The 15,148-nt window shown below is 42.4% G+C and overlaps 1 protein-coding gene across 6 annotated transcripts; it reads left to right on the top strand.

Annotated features, from left to right (window-relative positions):
- The first annotated feature begins 8,448 nt into the window (after positions 1-8,448).
- irf8 (interferon regulatory factor 8) lies at positions 8,449-14,259 on the top strand. Of its 6 annotated transcripts, none has more exons than XM_071401909.1 (9): positions 8,449-8,585; positions 8,800-8,973; positions 9,909-10,092; positions 10,384-10,475; positions 10,732-10,840; positions 11,576-11,623; positions 11,737-12,141; positions 12,339-12,454; positions 12,985-14,259. In XM_071401909.1, the coding sequence occupies exons 2-9, from the start codon at positions 8,800-8,802 to the stop codon at positions 13,180-13,182; spliced, it is 1,326 nt and encodes a 441-aa protein (XP_071258010.1). In that variant the 5' UTR covers positions 8,449-8,585; the 3' UTR covers positions 13,183-14,259. The 6 variants fall into 6 exon arrangements, with proteins under 6 accessions (XP_071258010.1, XP_071258008.1, XP_071258009.1 ...); XM_071401907.1 differs by having other exon boundaries at positions 10,384-10,484; XM_071401908.1 differs by having other exon boundaries at positions 10,381-10,475.
- The last annotated feature ends 889 nt before the right edge of the window (positions 14,260-15,148 follow it).

Below are 15,148 nucleotides of genomic sequence, written 5' to 3'. Positions count from 1 at the left end.
CATGTGACAAATAACCTTTTATTTGTGTGTGTGTTAGGGAAAGACCCAGAGATGGAGGGTTGGTCAGAGACAGAGTGCCTTCGCCGTAACACCCCAGACTGGCATGGACACAGTAGTAACAATGAGTGTTCTGTTCCCCTCAGTGAGAAGTCTTTCTCTGACCCAGAGACCATGCCACCCCCAGCTTCCCCAAACAGTCCCCCCCTATACAGACTCCACCCCCGCTGTACAGGTGAGCCCAGACCATGACATGGCTCAAATCCTCAAAACGCACCCTTGACATGTGACCTTACCTCCACCACAACTGCTTTTCTCAGTTTCGAAATGATACATACAAAGGCTGTCTGAATACAGTACTGAGGATGGGGCACAACAAGTTAACCCTCTCCTCCAACATTCAGTCCTGCAGTATCTGTTGAAACCACTGAACCATTCCTGTGTAGTTTTAATATTAGTCAGATGAAATCAGCTCTCTGCTGTAGGGCAGGCTATTTTAAGGTGTCGAAAGTGCTCCACAGGGATGCTGTTGACTCCAATGCTTCCCACAGTTGGCTGGATGTCCTTTGGGTGGTGAACCATTCTTTTTTTATAAGATTTTATAAACAATAAAAAACATACACACAAATGACAACATCATACAAACATGAACTACATCCCACCTGGCTAGACCCACTAGCACATACCCCCATCTCCAGGGCCCATATCATTTCCCGTCACATGGCCTGAAACTGCACCATTTTGTTTCTCTCCATAGCCCACGCACTTTCAATATTTAAATAATAAATCATTCAATTTTTCCATTGTGTTAATAATGGCGGATTGATTGATTTCCAAGTTTTTTGTATCCATTTTTTCAAGATGAGTGATGAGAAGAGAATCGTCCAACCCATCGGGTACCTCACTACACCCTCATATGCCATGTCTTGAAATATGCAGACAGACAGATTAAAATTAAGTTTACATTGCAATACTTCTGACAGCCAACTTTCTACCTCCGTCCACAACTTCCGGACTTCATAAAAAGCATGGATTATTAAGTCATTATTTGTTTAACACTTAAGACATGATTCTGCCGTTGTACTTTATAATTTGTGAATTTTGTCTCTTGCATAATAATTTCTATACATGATCTTATACTGGATTAAGTATACTTTTTTGTTAGCTGTAATTTCATTAGTTATGCTAACATTCCTTCCATCTTGTGCCAACATCAGTTTTTTAAAGTTGGTTTCAATAGTTTCTATTTTTCTCTAAGAGATTGTCAGTTGGATATGCTCTCTGCAAGGTTTTGTATATCTTCCCGATCATATGAACATCCTTTTTCTGACAAATAAGATTCCCTCAAGGTTGCTGTGATGTCCAAACGTTTTCAAATATACATTTTGTGATATCTAACTTTTAAGTTGCATGTATTTGTAATTCTGTCATGGAAATAAATGTATTTCTGTTATCAAGTTATTTACGGTTTCTATGCCTTTAGTTTTCCATGTCGACCAATTTATCGGTGAATTCTGAAAAGCTGTCCAAGGATTGTTCCATAAGGTTGTGTTTTTAAGAAGTGATATTGGTTCTTCTAGAATACGTTTAATTTTCTCCCATGTTGTGTTAGTGTTCCTTATCCTTTGAAAATAGACATGCAAAAAGATTCTGGGGATGGGCATGCACATCTTCAATATGTACCCATTGTTCCTTTTTAGTGCATTTAACTATCTGCTGCAAAGTAAAAGCCTTGAGTGGCAAGTTGATACAATACCATGTCTGGAAGGTTAAAACCAACATCAGAAGATGTAAAAGTTTCCTTTTTATTCTATGCATTTCATTTTCCCATATAAAGTCTTATGACTGAGTACACTTTTTTTATGACTCTTCGGTGGGGTAATTGGTATTACCAAAAATAAATACAAAAACCTTGTCAGCCATGCCATTATACAGAGGTTAATTCTACCTGTAAGATTTATGGGAAGATTATTGAATTTAATTAGATCTGCTTTCATATGGTTGAGAAATGGAATAAAGTTATCTGTTTAAATGTGTAGTTTGTTGTCACTTATTAAGTATCCTAAATATTTAATATTTTTTGTGGTCCACTTAAAGTATTGCTGTAAATCGAGACAATTAAATTAAAAAAAAATCCTATTGCCGTAATTATTTTTTCTTCCCGAAGTTAGTTTTATATCCTGAGAGTTTTGAATATTCTGTAAATATTTTTAACAAAGGGGTCATTGAGTTTTCAATATTGGTCAGGTATATCAAAAGATCATCTGCCAATAAGATTAGTTTATGGTCATGTTTACCAATACCTGTTATGTTTGGGTCCTGTCTAATTATTTCTGCAAGTGGTTTAATTGCCACTGCAAACAGGAGGGGGAAGAGGGGACATCCCTGTTTTGTGATCCTTTCTAAAGCAATTTCATCAGATATTGTGTTATTTGTTTGTATTTTTACTTTAGAACAATTATACAATATTTTTATTAAATGTATTATTACAGCTGGAAAGTTGAACATTTCTAAACTTTTTTTCCGAAAAGGCCATTCATTGACGGTTGACTCTTTTTGGCATCAACAACCATTACTGATAAATCTGTATCTTGTTTTTTTGCGTATTGTATTAAACTGAAACATGTTCTTGTATTTGTTTGTAGGTGTTTATTTTTAATAAACCCTTTTTGATCGATATGTATCGATTATACCTTCCGGTAACCTACCTCACCCAATGTGATACGGAATCGCTATTATTTTTTAACTTTGGAACACATTCAAGAACCCCCAGTAGCTAACCAGCTAATCAGCTACAAGCTATTTAGTCATTTTTAGCCACTGCTAGCAGCTTTTACCTTCTGCACAGACACCAGTCCTGTTATTAGCCTGGATATTACTCACCAATTTACCAGCATCGGACTGTCTCTCCACAACAACGCCGGATTCCTGCCGTAATCCCTGAGCCACTACTTCTGATCCTCACAGCTAGCTTGCAGCTAGCGCCACTGCCACGAAGCTAGCACCAGTTAGCAAACAAAATTCTACAATACCTCTTTCGCCATCTGGCTTGGATTCTCTGTTGACACGGCGCCCCGCCGCACCACCACGTCTGGTCTGCCGACAAATACCCCATCCGCTGTGCCCTCAACCGGCCTCCGTCTGAGCAGACCCCCTCCGGGCTACTAACTTTAAACGCCGCGTGCTAGCGTAGTGGCGGCTTCCCTGCTCCATCTACGGCTGCCCCCTGGACACTATGATCACTTGGCTACATAGCTGATGCCTGCTGGACTGTCCATTAATTCACGGTACTCCATTCTGTTTATTTGTGTTTTATCTGTCGGCTCTGTGTTTTAACTCAGGCTCTGTGTGTAGTTAATCCGACCCTCTCTGCCTAGTCATCGCCATTTTACCTGCTGTTGCTGTGTTAGCTGACTAGCTGCTGTTATCTCACCTGTTGTTTTAGCTAGCTCTCCCAATCAAGACCTGCAATTACTTTATGCCTTACTGTATGTCTCTCTCAAATATCAATATGCCTTGTATACTGTTGTTCAGGCTAGTTATCATTGTTTTGGTTTGCAATGGAGCCCGTAGTTCCACTCCCCGTACCTCTGATACCTCCTTTGTCCCACCTCCCACACATGCGGTGACCTCACCCATTGTGACCAGCATGTCCAGAGATACAACCTCTCTTATCATCACCCAGTGCCTGGGCTTGCCTCCGCTGTACCTGTGCCCCACCATACCCCTGTTTGGACATTATGCCCAGAATCTATTCTACCACGCCCATAAATCTGCTCCTTTTATTCATTGTCCCCAACGCTCTAGGCGACCAGTTTTGATTGCCTTTAGCCGCACCCTCATCCTACTACTCCTCTGTTCCTCGGGTGATGTGGAGGTAAACCCAGGCCCTGCATGTCCCCAGGCACCCTCATTTGTTGACTTCTGTGATCGAAAAAGCCTTGGTCTCATGCATGTCAACATCAGAAGCCTCCTCCCTAAATTTGTCTTACTCACCGCTTTAGCACACTCTGCCAACCCTGATGTCCTTGCCGTGTCTGAATCCTGGCTTAGGAAGGCCACCAAAAATTCTGAGATTTCCATACCCAACTATAACACTTTCCGTCAAGATAGAACTGCCAAAGGGGGAGGAGTTGCAATCTACTGCAGAGATAGCCTGCAAAGTTCTGTCATACTTTCCAGGTCTATGCCCAAACAGTTCGAACTTCTAATTTTAAAAATTAATCTCTCCAGAAATAAGTCTCTCACTGTTGCCGCCTGCTACCAACCCCCCTCAGCTCCCAGCTGTGCCCTGGACACCATCTGTGAATTGATCGCCCCCCATCTAGCTTCAGAGTTTGTTCTGTTAGGTGACCTAAACTGGGATATGCTTAACACCCCGGCAGTCCTACAATCTAAGCTAGATGCCCTCAATCTCACACAAATCATCAAGGAACCCACCAGGTACAAACCTAAATCCGTCAACATGGGCACCCTAATAGACATTATCCTGACCAACTTGCCCTCCAAATACACCTCTGCTGTCTTCAATCAAGATCTCAGCGATCACTGCCTCATTGCCTGTATCCGCTACGGGTCCGCGGTCAAACGACCACCCCTCATCACTGTCAAACGCTCCCTAAAACACTTCTGCGAGCAGGCCTTTCTAATCGACCTGGCCCGGGTACCCTGGAAGGATATTGACCTCATCCCGTCAGTTGAGGATGCCTGGTCATTCTTTAAAAGTTACTTCCTCACCATATTAGACAAGCATGCTCCGTTCAAAAAATGCAGAACTAAGAACAGATATAGCCCTTGGTTCACTCCAGACCTGACTGCCCTCGACCAGCACAAAAACATCCTGTGGCGAACTGCAATAGCATCGAAAAGTCGCCGCGATATGCAACTGTTCAGGGAAGTCAGGAACCAATACACGCAGTCAGTCAGGAAAGCAAAGGCCAGCTTTTTCAAGCAGAAATTTGCATCCTGTAGCTCTAACTCCAGAAAGTTCTGGGATACTGTAAAGTCCATGGAGAACAAGAGCACCTCCTCCCAGCTGCCCACTGCACTGAGGCTAGGTAACACGGTCACCACGATAAATCCGTGATAATCGAAAACTTCAACAAGCATTTCTCAACGGCTGGCCATGCCTTCCTCCTGGCGACTCCAACCTTGGCCAACAGCTCCGCCCCCCCCCGCTGCTACTCGCCCAAGCCTCCCCAGCTTCTCCTTTACCCAAATCCAGATAGCAGATGTTCTGAAAGAGCTGCAAAACCTGGACCCATACAAATCAGCTGGGCTTGACAATCTGGACCCCCTATTTCTGAAACTGTCCGCCGCCATTGTCGCACCCCCTATTACCAGCCTGTTCAACCTCTCCTTCGTATCATCTGAGATCCCCAAGGATTGGAAAGCTGCCGCGGTCATCCCCCTCTTCAAAGGGGGAGACACCCTGGACCCAGACTGCTACAGACAGTATATCCATCCTGCCCTGCCTATCTAAGGTCCTCGAAAGCCAAGTCAACAAACAGATCACTGACCATCTCGAATCCCACCGTACCTTCTCCGCTGTGCAATCCGGTTTCGGAGCCAGTCACGGGTGCACCTCAGCCACGCTCAAGGTACTAAACGATATCATAACCGCCATCGATAAAAGACAGTACTGTGCAGCCGTCTTCATCGACCTGGCCAAGGCTTTCGACTCTGTCAATCACCATATTCTTATCGGCAGACTCAGTAGCCTCGGTTTTTCTAATGACTGCCTTGCCTGGTTCACCAACTACTTTGCAGACAGAGTTCAGTGTGTCAAATCGGAGGGCATGTTGTCCGGTCCTCTGGCAGTCTCTATGGGGGTACCTCAGGGTTCAATTCTCGGGCCGACTCTTTTCTCTGTATATATCAATGATGTTGCTCTTGCTGCGGGCGATTCCCTGATCCACCTCTACGCAGACGACACCATTCTGTATACTTCTGGCCCTTCCTTGGACACTGTGCTATCTAACCTCCAAACGAGCTTCAATGCCATACAACACTCCGTGGCCTCCAACTGCTCTTAAACGCTAGTAAAACCAAATGCATGCTTTTCAACCGTTCGCTGCCTGCACCCGCACGCCCGACTAGCATCACCACCCTGGACAGTTCCGACCTAGAATATGTGGACATCTATAAGTACCTAGGTGTCTGGCTAGACTGCAAACTCTCCTTCCAGACTCATATCAAACATCTCCAATCCAAAATCAAATCTAGAGTCGGCTTTCTATTTCGTAACAAAGCCTCCTTCACTCACGCCGCCAAACTTACCCTAGTAAAACTGACTATCCTACCGATCCTCGACTTCGGCGATGTCATCTACAAAATAGCTTCCAATACTCTACTCAGCAAACTGGATGCAGTTTATCACAGTGCCATCCGTTTTGTTACTAAAGCACCTTATACGACCCACCACTGCGACCTGTATGCCCTAGTCGGCTGGCCCTCGCTACATGTTCGTCGTCAGACCCACTGGCTCCAGGTCATCTACAAGGCTATGCTAGGTAAAGTGCCGCCTTATCTCAGTTCACTGGTCACGATGGCTACACCCACCCGTAGCACGCGCTCCAGCAGGTGTATCTCACTGATCATCCCTAAAGCCAAAACCTCATTTGGCCGCCTTTCCTTCCAGTTCTCTGCTGCCTGCGACTGGAACGAATTGCAAAAATCTCTGAAGTTGGAGACTTTTATCCCCCTCAACAACTTTAAACATCTGCTATCTGAGCAGCTAACCGATCGCTGCAGCTGTACATAGTCCATCGGTATATAGCCCACCCAATTTACCTACCTCACCCCCATACTGCTTTTATTTATTTACTTTTCTGCTCTTTTGCACACCAGTATCTCTACTTGCACATGATCATCTGATGATTTATCACTCCAGTGTTAATCTGCTAAATTGTAATTATTCAATTTATTGCCTACCTCCTCATGCCTTTTGCACACATTGTATATAGATTCTCTTTTTTTCTACCATGTTATTGACTTGTTTATTGTTTACTCCATGTGTAACTCTGTGTTGTTGTCTGTTCACACTGCTATGCTTTATCTTGGCCAGGTCGCAGTTGCAAATGAGAACTTGTTCTCAACTAGCCTACCTGGTTAAATAAAGGTGAAATGAAAAAAATAAAAAAATAAAAAAATCAAGTCTGATAAGACATTTGCCATTCTATTGTTTATAAGCTTTAATATTTTGTCATAATTTATTAAACTTATGGGTCTATAATCAGCAGGGGACTCTCCACATTTTCCTGATTTTAATATAACTGAAATAACTGTTTGATACATGGAACTAGGAAGTACTGGTTTGAGTGACGTGTGTTGTCACTTGTATAAATAGGGGGGCTACTTTGTCACCAAATGTTGAATAGAATTCTATGGGAAAGCCATCCATTCCTGATGCTTTTCTCCATGTGAATGTTTTAACACTATCTAATATCTCAGTTTTTTGTGATTATTTTTTGTCTTGCTTCAGAGTTGTTATAGGATATAGGATCAGTCCAACTGTTGTTTAATTCTGATTTATATACATTTTCATAGAAGCTTTTAAAATTGAAATGAATCATGGTGAACCATTTTTGATATACACGGGAAACTGTTGAGTGTGAAAAACCCAGCAGCGTTGCAGTTCTTGACACACTCAAATCATTTGCGCCTGTCATCTACTACCATACCCCATTCAAAGGCATTTACATATTTTGCTTGCCCATTCAACCTCTGAATGGCACACATACATAAATCATATCTCAAGGCTTAAAAATCCTTCTTCAACCTGTCTCCTTCCCTTCATCTATACTGATTGAAGTGGATTTAACAGGTGACATCATAATTGGGTCATAGCTTCCACCTGGTCAGTCTATGTCATGGAAAGAGCAGGTGTTCCTAATGTTTTGTGTATAGTCCTTTCAGTATAAGGGCTATGAATAAGCATGTTGGCATTAGAGACTTTGTCTTTTTTTTGGACACTCTTATTCTCACGAAATAAAAACTAATTCACATGGTAACATGATAAACACTTTATAATTGCATCTATTTCAGAGTACATATCGCTCCAACATAGCCAACATGAAAGTCACTCTGCCTACACCTACAGTTGTTTGAATGCAGCCTGGGCTGTAGTAAAACCTGCACCAGTGGGGTGACGAAGGAGCAATACCTGTTGGGCCGACCTTTACAGTAAAATGTAATGTTATGACGCTGTGAAATTCCCTTTATCCTTTACTAATTATTATCCAGGATTGTTCAATACCCCGCCGTCTGTAGCCAACTGTGGCATAGACCCTACTACGATAACTCATGTCAGATGATTTCTTGTAAATGCCCATGCTTCGAAGAACAAGACTTCCGAATTGGTATGGTATGTCCCAAACCTGATTGGATACAAGTGAAACGCATCTGTCCAATCAGGTTGCAGTCAATGCTTCATTCATCTGAAAGAAGAGATTAAACTGTATGCGAGTAAAGATTTATTATATTGACTCTGAGACATCGACTTGGTGTTAAGGTTTAATAGTCTTCAATAATCTATTTGAAGGATATCACAAGGATATCTAAAGGACTTATCAATACAAAAATAAAAGGTAAGATTTAGTTGTCTTTGTTTAAACTCTTCAAGAGTGGTCCCTTGTAAGCTATATAAAAATATAGTTGTTTTGAAATAATAAACCAATATTATCTTGTTTTACTTTTTGCTCTCTCTCTCTTGAAATAAGTTCCTAATTATCACAAACAAGCATCAAATTAAAACAAACGTTCAGCCCATATAGTGACATGTCTTGTGAATGTTTATGACAGATGTCAGTAAACCCGGGCGGTCGGAGGCTGAAACAGTGGCTAGTTGAGCAGATCCAGAGCGGTCAGTACCCGGGGCTGCTCTGGGAGGACGACAGCCGCACTATGTTCCGCATCCCCTGGAAACATGCTGGGAAGCAGGATTACAACCAGGAGGTCGACGCTTCTATCTTCAAGGTAAATTCATTGGCTCAAATTTCAAACGAGGATTTTGTTGATAGCGGTAGATTTGAGAGCATATTTAGATCACCGATGTGTCGCCTTCCGCACCACTTTTGGAGAGACATATAGCACAAACCTTCTTTTTTTTTCACCTACAAATAGAGCAGGTGTGAATTACGTTTTGTTGGTTTAACTAAAACATTCTCACCACCTGTAACGCGCATAAATAGGCTACACATTAATTGTTTAATATGCGCCTACAAATAGAACGAGTGTGCATTACGTGCTGTTGGTTTATTAACACATCCTCACCATCTGTAACGCACATAAATAGGCTACAGAGTATGATGACATAATTGACAATACGTTGATCTATGAGTCATGGGGCTCTATTTTAACAAACCTAACAAAATGCTAAATTCATTATTTCTAAGCACTCTCAGCATACCATTTAAAACCCCTTTTTCCATAGGCTACTTGGCTAATGGCCCGGATAAAAAGATGTATCTATGCAATGCTGCTAAATCGGCCTTGAATAAGGGGAGGCTATGCTGGAGCCAGCTAAAATAGAGCCCATGGTCACAAGAAGTCAAGCAGAGAGAAATTACATTGAAAATCTAATGTCTTTGTGTAATTATATGTAATTATAACTTAACAATTAACAAATAATTTAAACCAGAACCTGTCCAGTTTCATGTCATTACAATTCAACCTTTTGTTTTATGTAACCTACCTGTATTTATCATGTGATTAATTGTATTCTGGCTATCAAAGGAGTTGAATTCTAATTACTTCTATGTATGGCTTCATCGTGGACTTTCTAATCTCTTTCGTTCAGTTCCAGACCTTTTTGAATATAACAAGTTGTTGATAGCACCAGCAGGTATGTGTTATGTTTGGATGTGTGTTACTATGACTCTCATTCTAATGCACCTGCTCCCTCCCTGCAGGCCTGGGCTGTGTTTAAGGGGAAGTTTAAGGAGGGGGAGAAGGCTGAGCCTGCTACATGGAAGACCAGGCTGCGGTGTGCCCTGAATAAGAGCCCTGACTTCGAGGAGGTGGGAGACAGGTCCCAGCTGGACATCTCTGAGCCCTACAAGGTGTACCGCATCGTCCCCGAGGAGGAGCAGAAGAGTGAGTTCATATTTCACTATGGAGACATTAGAATAATGAACATTATAAACACCTGTATTGAATGGATGGAGAGTCAAATTGCACCCATGCCCAAATTATCTATTAAAAGTCACTAATGTTTCAGCAGCAGGATGTTGCCTTGATCAGAGTTGAAAACTTAGAAACCTGGACAAAGACAGCTTGCTGCTGAGACTTGATTTACATTTGACCATCAGCCTTTTCCCGTAGTAAATATAAAAAATAGCTGTGACAATAATACTTACAACCATGCTGTCCCCTCTGCTCCAGCAGGTAAAAGTGCAGCAGCAGCTTTGACATCTAGCCCTGGTGACATTACTGACATGGACTGCAGCTCTGCAGACCTGGAGGAGCTCATCAAAGAGGTGAAACAGGTATGCTTTTCTTTTTTCCATCCATTTCTTCCTTTCCTCTCTCTATCTATATTTCTCACCAACTTCACTCTCTCTGTTTTTCTCTGTTTTCTTGTTTTACTGTCACTCAAGTTCTCTCATTTTCTGTCTCTATCCTCCACTATCAAATATCTTACCTCTTCTGTTTCTAAATATGTATGATTATATGTATGATTGTTGATGTATGGTTATTAGAGACTAATTGCATGGTGTGTCATTCCATTGTCAGTCTTCCAGTGATGAGTACCTTGGCATCGTCAAGAGGAGCCACTCTCCCCAGGAGGATGGCTGTAGGATGCAGCCCAGCCCAGAGTACTGGTCCCAGGGCAGCGTCAGTGGTAAGGGTCTTTCTCCACTCAGTCAACTGTTATTTTCTTTAGCAGTGTCATCCAATCTAGTGGAGTATCACCAACATGCAGTGGTGTCATGTCCATTTTAACACGTTCATACAGTGGCGACTGGAACATATATGTATGTGAATGATCTGATCTATCTAATTAGTTAGCAAACGCTTATACATTATTTTGTCCTTTGTTAAAAGTATCTGTCTAGCTGTTTTCCATAAGAACATGTTTTAAGGTGTGTAGAGAATGTTTGCATGTTTATGTCTCCTGTATCAAAATTGGCATTATTGTAGTATGTTCTATGAGGCTACAGTTCCTCCTTTGTGAGAGGTTGCGATTTATTCATTTAAAAATAACTGCATATATAGCGACGCAAAACTCTGCGACATTACCTTGCAGTTATGGCTTCTAACACAGGCTTGTTGACATGATTCTAGAATTCTAGAGGGGGAACGATTTGCTCATTTCCTTTAGCACTTTGCTGACTAAGGTTTATTTTGTTCTTGGTCACGCCGCCTGTGAGTCTGTTGTGCTTGACGGGCTGTATTTTTTGATGAAATGACAAATCATGACATGATAGAGGGGTCAGATGTTTTTCACGGTCACTCAAGATCATTGCATCTTAACGAGCATGCTGCATATGTAAGAGGAAGGCAATATTTGAATTTTATGATAGAAAATATCTATACCACAAAGTCAGTTATCTTTTTTTTTTTTATTACCTTGCAGTCTTCCCGGGGCATCAAGATCCCTCGCCGATGGGATCTTTCAATGCCGGTATGTTTCCTCAGTATTTCTAAATACAAATGTATTTATTTCCATTCCTCTTGCGAGACTTAATAGAAGACAATGCAGTGGCTTTCTCAACACTTTCCTCCCTCTGTTTCCAGCCTTCTCCCAGATGATCATTAACTTCTTCTATGGTGGGAAGCTGATGGACAGCGTGGTGACATCTCATGCTGATGGCTGTCGTATCTCTCCGGGTCAGCCTCCCTTGGTCCAGCACAGGTCCCCCTACGGTCTCGCAGACAGCCTGCAGAACGTCCGTTTCCCTCCCGCTGAGCTCATCGAGGTTGAGCGCCAACGCCATGTCACCCGCAAGCTCCTGGGCCACCTGGAGAGGGGCGTGCTGGTCCGTGCTAACCGCGAGGGCATCTTCATCAAGAGGCTGTGCCAGAGCCGTGTGTTCTGGAGCGGGCAGGGGGGATTGGGCCCCCACTACAGCCCTGGGGGGCCCTGCAAACTGGAGAGAGACGCTGTGGTCAAGATTTTTGACACAGGAAGGTTCTTCCAAGGTGAGGAGAAAGGAACTCATGTTGTTTTTGTTGTTGATTTAGGATGTTGTGCTCTGAAGAGGACAGGAATACATGTACTCTTTACTGACAGACATATACTCTTTGGAGTACATGCCTTCACTCATCAGTGTGCAGTTATGATGAAGCATTCTCTGTCTGTGTAATAAGTTCTTCTCTGTCTGCTTTGTTTGTCCCAGCTCTCCAGCTGTACCAGGAGGGCCAGCTTCCCGCACCTGACCCCATGGTGACCCTGTGTTTCGGGGAGGAGCTTCATGACCTCAGCACAGCCAAGAGCAAACTTATCATCGTCCAGGTAACAGAGGTTATATCCCCTGGATCACTGAAACATGTGGTATCCCCCCTGCACAGTCCCAGAATGTGTTTGAGTAAATAGAGGTAACTTTAGTCTTCAAGGTGATTTGGTCAAAAGGGCACCACTACAATCTTAGAAAAAAGGGTTCCAAAGGGGTTCTTTGGGCTGTCCCCAAACCGTTTTGCTTCCAGGTAGAACCCTTTTGGGTTCCATGTAGAACCCTCTGTATAAAAAGGTTCTACATGGAACCAAAAGGGTTCTACCTGCAACTAAAAATGGTTCTTCAAAGGGTTCTCCTATGTGGGCAGTCGAAGAACCCTTTAAGGTTCTAGATAGAAAAAAGGTGCTAAGAGTGTACCATAAAAATACAAACTGAGCTAACAGTTACCTCTCTTCTTCTCTCCCTGTCTGGTTGTGTTCAGATCACTCCAGTCTACTGTCAGAAGTTGGCAGACTGAGCTTACAGTTCCCCCTCTCCTTCTCTCCCTCTCTCCTTCTCTTCTTTTTTCTCTGTCTGTGCTCGGCCACAGGTTACTCCAGTGAACTGCCAGCAGCTGTTGGATGCAGTGAGCATGCGTCGTTCCCAGTACAGCAGTCCTAACCTGGAGATCCAGTCAGACGAGCTGCATGCCGGGGAACAGATGGCCCGGATCTACCAGGACCTGTGTAGCTACACCGCCCCCCAGAGGGCAGCCTGCTACAGGGACAACATGCCCATCACCGCCTGAACAGAACACCTTCCTTCACTCCCCCTCATTGATATAACAAGAAAGGACTGACATGACATATGGTGAAATATGTCACTAACATACACTTCAGCCTCTCACACCTTTTAGCCCTTGCTTACAGCATTCCAATGCTTTTCAATTCTTCAGAGCCAATGAGCAAGAGCATACTTTGATGAATGGAGAAAGCCAACAAAGCCAATACTTGCAAGGTGTGAACTGATAGGACACAAATCTATGCAGCTTGGGTGTTACAGAGGCACTGTGTGTCAAGAAAGGGAATTACTATACAACCGTATTACAAATGGTGCTGTACAGGTATTAAAGGGTTTATTACTCATCAAATGTACCACCCCAGTAAGTATACCACGTTTCCCCCAATCCAGAAAAAAAACACAGTCAAAATGTAATACAATTCTGAATAAATAGTGGTTTGAACTATTCTGTCTTGTAAACCTACTATCATCAATGTTATCACTATTCATCTTTAAACAACATGTGGTTAATTTACTACAGCAGTAAATTTGATTGAATAAACCCTGAAGTGTTGAATGTTATATTAGAATTTGTGTCTATCAATTGACTAGCTTTTGTCAGATTTCTCACCTGCTTTTAATGTATTTTTTATGATGGAAAATGTGATTGATATTCAATCCAATAGTCCATACTAGTCATCATATCAAAGTGTATATACATTTAAACATGTTAAATCAGGGGCCAGTATAACTGTAAAATGTCGAACATCCTTAAAACGTTTATATTTTTTCTATTTGTACTCTAGAAACATATTTTTCTTATACTGTATGAGAGATTGTATTTGATATAGATAGGTTTTACTATCGTATTCTGCCCACTGTTTTACTCTCTCTGAATTCATTTTTCAAACTTTGAAATAATATCAAACTTTTCAGTGAATCTCTTAATTTGGCTTGTATTTTATTTATGAGCTGTTATACAGCAATATCTATAAAGTCACTTACTGAAAGTATCATTGTTTGAGGCTTTGATGATGGCTTGAAAACCACAGCTAAAACTATTCAGCACACAATAAACCAGAATAAATTGTAAAATTACATATTTTTCCTGTGTGTGGGTGTATTTCATTGAATACTTTGAAAGACGCAGGCGGCCTAAAAAAGCATTTTCCAGAGAAGTGTACCCATACTAGCCACCATAGACTCTCAGTTCCATGGTAGTAGCACCCGTCACCAAGCATCCCACAAGTGAAATCACGTGTGTCTGAGTGAGGGAATGAGTATACTAGTAATGGAACAACAGCCAACATTTTCAGAAACCATAGAAAGGATGGACCATAGAGGAGGGAAACTAGTGTCTAGGACATCCCCAGTGAGTAAGACATGGCTGATGGAGAAAGGAGAGAAAGGAGGAAGAGAGCAGAAGAAGAGAGACAAAGGTCTTTGTGATCTCCCCATTCCATCTGTGGGGGATTCATTTATTGTTCTTCTCATTGGTGGTAACTTCTAGAGAATGGGCTATCTCAAATCATGAGAAACTGCTAAATTACAGAAGAACAACCTACACAAACATGCCCACTTCACACCCACACAGATTAGAGTTCTCATGTCACTCAGCACTTATTTATTTGGAATTCAGCTACAAAACATTGCTAACAAGCCGCACTCGCACACTCTCATCACAAACAGTCTAGGTAATCTATTTCACTTGAAACACACTTGTGCCTGATTCACACTACAGGGCAGACAAGAACTGTACTGGGCTGGCTCGGATACATTTTGTGTGTGTGTGTGTGTGTGTGTGTGTGTGTGTGTGTGTGTGTGTGTGTGTGTGTGTGTGTGTGTGTGTGTGTGTGTGTGTGTGTGTGTGTGTGTGTGTGTGTGTGTGTGTGTGTGTGTGTGTGTGTGTGTGTGTGTGTGTGTGTGTGTGTGTGTGTGTGTGTGTGTGTGTGTGTGTGTGTGTGTGTGTGTGTGTGTGTGTTGTCCAGAGACAT

Source organism: Salvelinus alpinus, chromosome 5, assembly GCF_045679555.1.
Source record: "Salvelinus alpinus chromosome 5, SLU_Salpinus.1, whole genome shotgun sequence".
Classification (NCBI taxonomy): domain Eukaryota; kingdom Metazoa; phylum Chordata; class Actinopteri; order Salmoniformes; family Salmonidae; genus Salvelinus; species Salvelinus alpinus.
Note: the sequence above shows the minus strand (reverse complement) of the source record. Positions and strands in the feature narration are given on the sequence as shown.

Coding starts and splice junctions, on each gene's coding strand:
- irf8 (XM_071401906.1), top strand. CDS start 8,800: ATGTCAGTAAACCCGGGCGGTCGGAGGCTGAAACAGTGGCTAGTTGAG. Junction 8,974..9,908: donor TCGACGCTTCTATCTTCAAG/GTAAATTCATTG, acceptor CCCTCCCTGCAG/GCCTGGGCTGTGTTTAAGGG. Junction 11,624..11,736: donor GATGGGATCTTTCAATGCCG/GTATGTTTCCTC, acceptor CTCTGTTTCCAG/CCTTCTCCCAGATGATCATT.